The 10486-nt window shown below is 40.0% G+C and overlaps 4 protein-coding genes across 4 annotated transcripts in view; all 4 read left to right on the forward strand.

Moving 5' to 3' along the window:
• Nucleotides 1-2019: 2019 nt before the first annotated feature.
• SS1G_07454 (predicted protein) lies at nucleotides 2020-2629 on the forward strand (the record flags this gene model as incomplete). Its single annotated transcript, XM_001591957.1, has 2 exons — nucleotides 2020-2093; nucleotides 2518-2629. 2 exons carry the CDS (start codon nucleotides 2020-2022, stop codon nucleotides 2627-2629), a joined length of 186 nt encoding a protein of 61 aa, XP_001592007.1.
• A 734-nt stretch (nucleotides 2630-3363) lies between these two features.
• SS1G_07455 (predicted protein) lies at nucleotides 3364-3725 on the forward strand (the record flags this gene model as incomplete). The annotated part of the gene is made up of 2 exons (XM_001591958.1): nucleotides 3364-3432; nucleotides 3615-3725. The coding sequence occupies 2 exons, from the start codon at nucleotides 3364-3366 to the stop codon at nucleotides 3723-3725; spliced, it is 180 nt and encodes a 59-aa protein (XP_001592008.1).
• A 3577-nt stretch (nucleotides 3726-7302) lies between these two features.
• SS1G_07456 (hypothetical protein) lies at nucleotides 7303-9427 on the forward strand (the record flags this gene model as incomplete). The annotated part of the gene is made up of 5 exons (XM_001591959.1): nucleotides 7303-7464; nucleotides 7524-7731; nucleotides 7788-8261; nucleotides 8317-8553; nucleotides 8607-9427. 5 exons carry the CDS (start codon nucleotides 7303-7305, stop codon nucleotides 9425-9427), a joined length of 1902 nt encoding a protein of 633 aa, XP_001592009.1.
• Nucleotides 9428-10403: 976 nt separating this feature from the next.
• Nucleotides 10404-10486, forward strand: part of SS1G_07457 (predicted protein) — a gene marked incomplete at both ends in the record, with an annotated part of 1429 nt that continues 1346 nt past the window's right edge. The window contains one exon of the mRNA XM_001591960.1: nucleotides 10404-10423. Within this exon, the coding sequence (XP_001592010.1) occupies nucleotides 10404-10423 (20 nt within the window). The remainder of the gene's footprint in view (nucleotides 10424-10486) is intronic.

The following is a 10486-nucleotide window of genomic DNA, read 5'->3' on the forward strand; positions in this document are numbered from 1 at the left end:
GGGTTGGAGGGATTGGGGATAGTGTTTGAGGTTAGTCAGTTAGGTTGATTGGGGAAAAGATTGGAGGCTTTCGGTCGGGATTTTCATGTCCTTTTTTGATTTGTTTTGTTTTTATAATAGATAAATAAGACTGTCATAGAGAAAAATCTTAAATAAAAATTCCCAAAATTCAAATATTTATATACGAAGATGGAGGAGTGGGACGGGAGAATGAATTTATTGGCTAGTTATATAGGGTGATGAGATGAGCTATGGAGTTTGGATATTGGGTATTGAGGTGGAGGGGAGGGATTTGCGATTTACTTACCGAGCTGTAGATCTGAATTAATGATCGGCAAGAGGGAAAGAGTATGATGCGCATGATGTTGGTGATGTTATTGGAGGAATTTGCGGGATGGGATGGGATGGCATAAAATGGTGGAGAGATGTTTCGTAGGGAATAACTTGAATGAACAGACTGATCAGAATGATCAGATTAATGGTGATCAGATTAGATATCCGTGTGGCTGAAAATAATATATGGTCTAAAAGTATAAACTTACAAATATACAGATAGATATAAATCCAGATATCAACATTTCAGACCATGTTCCAACCTCCTACGCGTGTCGTAGATACCGTTTACATGATAACATGAGGACATTAGATGATGGTAGATAGTAACACTTACTAATAGAGTAAAGTTTTGTGCGTAGGGAATTTAATAATGGGTTAAGATACGATATGCATCATATGTTGGTTATACTCGAGTAATTACTAGGTAATTATATATATATACATACATAGCGGCAATAATCCATAAAATAGAATATATGGAGAAAGAAAAAAGCTAGGTAATTAGTACCATCAACATTATCTTTCTCCAAAGATAAAGAAGGATGAATTATTCTAAAATGCTAATACTAAGACCAAGACTAAGACTAAGACGAACATAAAAATAAGTAATCTAAAATCCTCACATATACACCAAAACCTACACGGATAATCTCAACCACGGACATCGTACACCCCTCCCAAAAATAAAATCCTCGAGAAAAAGAAGGGGAAGCAAAAAAAAAAAAAGATCAGCCCATTCTTGCAGAAAAGACGTAATGATGGTAACATATTGTATACATAGTTATATATATAGTTGTACAAAACACGTCCAAAAGAAGCTTAAGCCTAAAATGAAAACGAGATTTTGAGATTTTTTTGAGGCTATGGATGGGATTGGAATTGGGATTGGGAATGGGAAATGGAGTGCAGATAGATGCGGAAGATTTTGAGTTTCTTGCTTGTATGTTATGCCCATTTTGTTTATGTAGGTTTGGTGTGAGGTGAGGTTGTGTGAGGACTGTTTGGGATGATGGGATGGGAGGGGTTGGGTTGTTGGGTGTTTTGCATATATAAGCTGCGCCCGTTGATATGGGAAGTATGCGATGTGATGTGATGTGATGTGATGCGAACGAAGCACGGACGGATGGACAGATGGACGGACGGACTGAATGGAAATGAAACGGATGATCATGGGCTAGAAAGACGAGCAAGATGAAATGGCTTTTGGGGAAAGTTTGGGTCGGTGTACCACGAGGTTGGATGAGAACTTTTGGTTGCGTGGTTCAGTGTATGAAATCGTAAGTATTGTGAGGCATTTTTTGTTTCCTCTTCGTGGAAGATTGGCTTTTGAAATTTTTTCTCGGATGCCGTGTGTTCTTTTTTGGATCAATTGAGGTTTCATTACTTGTTGTGTGAAGGAGGATGAACCGATGTTGTGTGAGGAGATACAGACGAGATACATTCTATAGAAATCGAGTAGAAAAAACGTGGAACTTTTTCTTCTTTGTGGGACTAGATCGTTGTGCTGCGTGATGGAGTCTACGCCCGGTCCCGCGCTTGAATTGGTTTAAGAGCGGCTTTGAGGATTTGGTGTGGTCACACTATTTAGACGACAGAAAGAATGGAAGAAAGATGGGATTGAAGCTCAATTGAAGATTGATGGTGGTGATATCTGGTAATGTTGTGGGGTGGAATTTTTTTAAAATGGGTGCTCCTATATGCGGTGTTCATTGGATACCGATTTCAGATAAGGAGGGATTCATGAAGGATTCAAAAAAGTTTGTGTGACATATGGTTAGCATAAAACTGGGATGTGCTGAGAACAAAGCAGGCAAAAGCTATCTGACTTACACATAGATGCATGTGATTGAAAATAGACTAATATGGTAGGGCTTACAGGAACAACTGATAACACATGTACAGACACTGATGTGGTGCTTACACACGCTTTCGGATTTGTCTCCGCAGTTTTCATATGAATCCTTCTCCAGGTCCAGTACTCGTCGACAGGAATGACATCATGATCGATTTCAGATATCCGTGTGAAACATTAATCTGAGTTCGTTGAATGTATTATACTTTGGGGAATACAAGAAATAGGCTGGAGGAAATTATCCCATTATTGTTGGTGAATTTTGCTCTCCTCAAGGCTATCTGAAAATAGCCTACAAAAAAAATATAGCACGTACTTCTCACGAACAGCTGCTTGTGGTTGGAGAACTCAGCGCGACTGTTAGTACAGGATGAAGCTAAGATAGGAAGAATAATTTCGGCAGCGGATGAAAGCATTGATGGGTCATTTAGAAGCTATTAGAAGAAGTGAAATTTGATTATCTTGCACCGTTGATCAGGATAATAAATGCAGATAATATCCCCGAAAAATGGAATACCAGTTGAATGATACGATAGTGTGACTAGTGCGACTAGAGAGTTTGAAGGATTGAAAATCTATAAATTGACTTTGATATATAATTTAACGAAAATCCATGACTGGTAAAGCATGTAAATCACATGTATATATGGAACTATACTTGACCCCGTGAAAATAAACTACTATAAAAAGATATTGAAAATTTGAAAGCCTGGTATGGTCGAGACCTCTCACCTCTTTTCGCCACAATAAAGACAATCAAACCTACGAGGTCTATTATGCAATGAAAAACTAGTAGACTAACGCAACGGTTTTGCTGCGGATTGCAGAAGCTGGATCACTGATAGGCTCCGCGAAATCTTTGCACTAAAGAAATCTGGCATGTGATGGTCTTTTGCCAGATGTATATTGATAATCTATCGTGACCAGTTGGGATAGAAAGAGCACTACTCTTTCCGACCGCCATATTTTCCATTTTCCTAGTGATTGATGAAAAATCCGATGGAGGCATTAAATAAAACCAATCGTGCAATCGCCATCCTGCACTTTTCCCACCCTGCAGTTTTCAAGATGCACGTCAACATGCTACAACTTTCACCGCTTCCCAACATGCATGTTCGGTCGGGGCTTCACTCAATAGTTATTCTCCGATAGAGATAGGCTTTCTCATAGTAATCATGCAAATGAAGATTGCCCTCGAATATTCATCAGTCTTGTCCGGCTCGATACTCGAAGAAATCGGGATGGTTTTTCTCCGAATAGTCGGCTTCTTTAGAGATGAAGGGTCGGACGAATGCATCATGCTATGCACGACTTTCTTAAACGGAGACTTTTCCTTTGGACAGATATGATCTTCCAGCAAAAGATGAAATGAACATTGAAATTTGAACCAATGATGGAACCCATCATACACGCTTGCCCAAAACAGGATTCGGATAGATCAGACGATCTCCGTAGATTTTTAACTCCAGGTTTTAGGCACTTGAGTTGGTCATTGGCTATGAACTACCGTCCTCATGTTGTACGATCTGAAACTTGAGTTACACAGGAGCGATGTGCAAACGGGAAGAAAAAGCAAGGAAGAAGGAAAGGGAAATCAAAGGGAAGGGGTAGAAGAAGAAAAAGGAAAAATCACGTATTTCGGAGTGACCCATGAATAATAATTATTGATGCCAATAAAAGGCTGAAAATCTAGAATCTTGAGGCTGTGATAATAGTTGAGCTTCACATGTTGAGAGATAAGACTAGAAAGTCATCAAGTAGTCCGGATTGCCATTTGAATTGATATCAATGGTATTTTTGTAAGTTCTCCTCACAACTATAGGTGGGCGTAGGTGTAGGTGTTAGGTGTTAGATGTTGATTAGTTTGTTGATTTCGGTTGCCATTTGACCCCGCAAACTGCATGATTAACTAGGTTCAGGTACGCATAAAGGCCTGGAGTGACCTGCATCGAGGTTTTTTGTTTCCGTCAGATATGTAGGTACCAATATAAGGCATAGCTTCAAAATGGTGAGGACATTTTATTCCTACTGAAAGGCAACGTACATATTGGTAGATGGTGGAACAAGGGTTAAAGAAAAGGAAAGTATCTACTTACCTAGCTTGATGTGAAAGTAAATATTTGACTAGGTAGTAATAATAACCTTGGAGCATTGACCTTCCTTAATCTTAGCGCAAGCTCAATTACAACTTCACTCTTTCTGTTTAATAAAAGGGCTGATAGACTGACAGACGGACAGACTACTAACTGATCGACTGACACTCAAAGTAAACATCCATCTGTGATATCTTTTGATAGGTACCATTCAATTTATAATCATTTCAAGCGAGTAGATATATAAGGTTACCGAGTAAAGAATGTAAACTACCGAGTATATATACATACATAGAAATATATATAGATACCTGCCAGGTATGTAAATGAAAGAATATTAATATTACCTTGATAGGTATCCTTTCTCCATCGTCGATATCAATTCATGTTGTTATTAATAATCTTCATGGTCGCACCGGCAAAAGCCACAAAGTCTTGGAGTGCATACATTCAGGCATACTTCTAGCTTGTTTCGCCTGTTACTGCAGGAAAGAGTCGTAATATTACCGTCTCGCTGTTTGCCCTTTCCCGCCATATGCGCCTCGGCCTTCCTTAAGTTGTTCACTTCTTCGAATCCATGCTTCCAAGTCAAGGGATTCTCCGTCTGCCAGACTTGCCACTAGTTCTAGACTTTTTACGTCGGAATTCTCGAAGCGCTGTTGTTAATCACGATTAAGATTTCCCCCACGATTCCCCACGTTTGGAATGATTTTATTCCTTGGACTTCAACCTAGATCAATTTATTTATTGCTCGAGATCGATTTTCCTGGTGTCACAGAAAATACTCTGCGCCTGTTACATCCAAAAACAAGAAATAAAAAACAAAAAAATCACGAAATAAAAAGCAGCAAGCCATAAAGACAACCACACAAACAAACAGCTACATCCCCTGAGCCGTATTTGCACTGGGGAGATATTTGCACAAAGTAAGGTTATGTATACGAATCAGTATATTGTACTGTACTGTACTATACTGCATTGGTATTCTTCTTATATCACTTAACCTTATCAGGATTTTCTTGTTTAGTTTGACGTTATTATCCATCATGGTAAAAGTGGGTAATTGTTAAAACTTTCGGTTAAGATTACTTGGTATACAGCCTATACAAACAACATCGCATCGTATCGTATTACGGCCTTGTTCTTAATCCATTAGTCTACTCACCCATGAGTCTACTAACTCATTAGATTACCTAGTACTTACTTCATTAGATCAGAGCCGGACTGAGACACTCGACGGCAAGGCAGCCAACCTTCAAGGATCATTTTGAAACCCCAGGAACCGTTGTGTGCTATAGCTTTATATCCCTTTTTGGTCTCTTGTAGTGGTCCATGTGTCTAATGTGTCTACACAAAAACATGGGATAACATGGAATAACATGGGCTAACATGGATTTCCGTCAATCATAGAGTCAATATCTGTTCCAAGGCTTGAAAAAGCTGTACCCAACAATCTGGGTGCTCCGCGATGATCATAATCCTTTGGAAATTTTATGGCATGCCGCTTCAAGGAATTTGGCTAATATTATCTAGGATCAATGATGATTCAAAATTATTTGAATCATTGCAGGTCGCGATTTTGGTCGCTTTTCTCCCCAAAATGGTAACACAACATTTATTATTCAACGAACCACTGGACAAAGCAATGCAAGCCCAGATGCACAGGAACACAACAGAAATCCTAAAAAATAAAGAAGTACTATAGAGGTAAACCAACCGTGAATCATAGCATATTTGAACAGCGCATCGAATTTATTGCAGTCCCTCGTTTAAGCCTTGAGTTCTACAATCAGCGACTGGGGCTTTTCTTGTCATACTACCACCCCCCATCACTCACCCATTTTTTTTCCTTGATGCAGCCTTTTCCCGCGCAGTGCGTACGGGATTTTTTACTCGAATCTTCTTATCTTAAAGCAGATCTTTTCATTCTTGCCATTTTTTCTTTTACTTTTCTCTCCTTCATCTAGATATACTAGATCTATCACCTAGTTGCTCATTTTACACACACAGTTGTGGATCGATCATATATTTTTCACTGATCCTTATTTCAGAAAGGATTGTATCTCCACTGATTCACATACCTAAACTAGTCTCATATTTCCTCTAAATCAGACCCCGCGCGTCTAATCGTCCCTGGGGGGTTCGAAGATCAAACGGCGGAATAAGGACCCTGATTATATCAACCAAAACAAAACCCACTGCCGGCTTCCGAGCAATATTAGAGGCTGGTGTCTCAAATCCGCTTGGACGTAAGATTTGACATCGATATAGCGGCAATCAAACAATTAATTGGAAGAAGGTATTCTTGTTCCAGCCGGAAAAAAACGACACTATTCCTAATCTTCAACGCTCTTCAACGACTCTATTTCTTACAACACACCATCTAGCATCTTACGTTACTTTCGTTATCGACTCACGAGTGCTTCCGTGCCAAATTCTGACAGTCGGTCCGTCCGGCTTCCGTTCGGGTGAGGGGATACTCGGTCGGAACATTGAAAAAATAATCACTCCTGGTCTCATGCTTGGATGTTTAACGCCTCGATCGATAATCTACGACTATAAACCTCAGCTTCCCCACCTATCTGGCTTGAATCTGGGTTTGGTTTGTGTTACCTTACCACATTCAAGCCAGACGTAGCGCCACCTCGTTTCCCCTCCTGTAAATTCTTTCAGTTACGATGAGTTTATGATAATAGTACGAAAATAAACCTTGTAAGCCGCATCAATTTACTTCTTCTTTCTCCATGTCTTGAAAATCCCTTACAGACTCGGATTTCATCATGCATATGCGTAATTTAATCCACTAATACTGACTTTAGTAAAGAGTAGATCGTCGAGCAGTCATTAAAGCAGTCTCGCGTGCTCTTGCTTCCTGATACATCTTATACCTGATCTCCCTGCTCACGGACCTGAAGGTTGTCAAGTATATCATCAATACGATAGCTCGACTTGTAACCTCACCGCCCCGAGTCAGAGCCTCAGAGCCCTTACTTACTCTACCTATCATTTCACATCTTCAATATGGTTCAGCACGAGAATACCATGCAGTCAAGAGATTGCTACGGTCGTGAACCATGGCCTAGCGGTGGAGAGAGGTCATTTGATTGCAGCCAACCGTCGATGAATGAAGCTCGACTCACACCAATTACGCCGCACCGTCCACACCCACACGAATTACCTCTTGTACGTTGACTGATAATCAATTCTTCTGTGGTGGATGAACCCAACTAATATCTCTCTAGAGTGTTGAGGAATGCTTGAGATCTTGTGCCCGTATTCCAGTGAAAGAGTTTGCTGTCATTGCCATCCTTGATGATGGAAGGGAAGTGAATTATACTTCCCAGACTCTGACGAACTTTCAGCCAAAAATTTTCTCATCACACTTTCAGAATGATTTTCACAAATCTATACAGAGAGCCAGTCTGGACGCTTCATTTTCAAATTCAACATGTCAGTCACCCTTGGAGTGATCATACTGTCTTCGTTACTAACCATCACATCTGCAGCTTACAATCCAGAGAATGGCTATAGTGACTTTGGCATAGATAGCGGACCGGGTATGAGAAGATTTTCAGGCAACGATGCAAGTTCTGGAAAGAGGCGCCGACATCGTCAACTTCGACAAAGTTCGGATGATTCTGATGATGATGATTCGACAGGATCGAAAAAAACAAAGAGGTATCATCATCAATACTATGACTCCAGTGAAGACACACCGAGCCCAATTTTGGAGAGAAAGACCATGCAGCTGAGGATAGGTGACGAGGAAGAAGTTAGCAAATTCTACAGTTGTCGATTCAAGGATATGCAGCAAGCTTCTTGCAAACTCATGGGAAAAATTTTTGTAAAGCTTGTCGAGCCTAGAAAGCAGACTCATTACCCATACACCAGGGGAGCTGAAAAAGCTCCACCGTGGTGGCCAGTCACAAGTGGAGAGCTTCTGGTTCGTCACAAAGAACCTGATCATCTTTTGAAGCATGGTGAGTTCAACATTATTGTACAAGATGGAGTTCATTGTGGTTAACATCTTAATAGAGAGGATCCGTCTATTGGTACATATTTTAAAAATGATCGTGGAACCATATCAGAAGCAATGTCCTGCCGTTCAAAAGTTAAACCTCAACGTCAAGAAACTTGAAGAAGTTACAATGGAAGGGATGTCGAATTGGTTTAACGATAAGGACCATCCAGAGAATGCTGCCAAAAGACCATTCTTGAAAGAAATATTCAAGGTTGCCCGAAGGGAAGAGCAATACAAAAATGGGGAGATCAGTCAGTATTAATTCTTATGCACATACAATACAAGGTAGCTAACATTTCATTAGCTGGTGACACATACATTCAGGTAATGTATGGTGATAGAAACGGCGCAGAGATTCCGGACGATGAACCAGATGAGGGAATGAAACTTGAAGATGATGATCTGCAACCTCAAGATATCGAAGCATCACCATTAATTTTAACTCCACATAGCTCTGTATCGCCGTCAATCATGCAAGTTCAGCAAACACAACATGGATCATCACATTCAAGCCAGCAGAGAGATCACGATAACGTTTATGGACCCTCTCGACACGTCCGATACAATCCGCAACAAGATGATCATATGCATAACGCATCTTACATCAATACCAATGCTGGATACGTACCACGAGTGAGCTTTAATGATCAAAGTAACTCAAGCTTACAAGATCAACCTCAACGTTCCTTATCAACATCTATGCAATCAGGTCAATACCAAAACTCGCAACAAGCAAGCGTCAACTGGACACCATCATTCTTCAACAATGCCTCTCCAGCCTCAAGTTTCTACACCACATCCCCACAATCCCAATCCTTCACATCCAACTCTCCACAATCCTTCTCCTCAACCTCATATCAACTTCCTCCACCCAATTCTCAAGCCCTTTTACCTTCCCACCCCATTTCTCACACCTTACACAATAGTTTCGACGGACTTCCCACCCATCGTCATCAATACGATACAACTCCGCAAATAGGAAGTCAACTCCGAACGGGAAGTTTAGGTCATCCTCATCAATTACCTACTCAGCAACATCATGGAGCATTCGACTTTCTCGATGGTAATAATTACGCTCATCATGATGCGGAGCTTAAACAAGATCCGGGTATGCATCAAGGCTGAAGAATGAGAGGGATCTTAGGATTTTGTTTTACGTTGATGGAATGGATGATAATTGGAGGGTATTAATGATTTTTGTTCTTTTCGTTCGATTTATTTTATTTATTTATTTATTCTCTTGGGTTTAGGTTAGGGTTAGGTGTAGGAGGGGAGATTGGGATTCTTCTTCTCTTTCTCCTTATCTACTTAACTTTTGTTTGGATACTCCTCATACTGTACCCGCGTGGTGGCATATATTTATTTATTTATTTATTTATTTACTTGCAATTACTGAGTAAATGAGAGGATGATTATCTTATCATTACATCCATGCATGTATGTATGTATGAGTGGCTTATCTTATGATTGTTTATATTCATAAAAGCTATGGGGCTGATTGAGTTGGTGGATGGTGGTGCAAGCGTTCAACTTGAGCTTTTTTCGTCTCTCTTCTTATTTTGAAATAAGATTTTTATTTTCTTCTTCTTTCTCAATTCCTTTATCTTTTATCTCTTTTTTTTTTTTTTTTTTTCAGAGGAGCGGCAGATTTTCTGTATCTTCTCATCTAAGACCAAGATCAAGATCAAATTTCATTTAAGTATGAGCGTTTGAGCGTTTGACGGTGGAGGAGGTATTGAAATTGCTGCCGTTGTGGTATGGTGTGGTAGAAAAGTTTTGGGCACGGGGGCTCGGACGGGGGGGTTTTTTTGATATGGATTTGATATAGATATGGATGTGGATATCTAGTAATGAATGGATGGATAGGGCAAATATACCTAGTTATTTCTTTTCTTTTCTTTTATCTTCTTCTCGTTTCGAACACTTTTTATTTTTATTTTTACAATAAGTATCTTTCTAGCGTCTTTATGATCAAAGCTGGCTAGTGCGGGAGGGGGGGTGGTGGATTGAATTATTGATACCGGGGGTTCGCCATGTGCTGGGGATGGGAATGGTGTTTGGATTGTTGCGTAATGAAGTTGAGTTGAGTTAATTTGGATGAATGAATGAAAGAGATGAATGGTATGTAATTAACCTGAGCTCGTGAGGAGATGATGTGGATTGGATTGGACTATTTGATGAGAA

This window comes from Sclerotinia sclerotiorum, genomic scaffold (assembly GCF_000146945.2).
Source record: "Sclerotinia sclerotiorum 1980 UF-70 scaffold_9 genomic scaffold, whole genome shotgun sequence".
Taxonomy (NCBI): domain Eukaryota; kingdom Fungi; phylum Ascomycota; class Leotiomycetes; order Helotiales; family Sclerotiniaceae; genus Sclerotinia; species Sclerotinia sclerotiorum.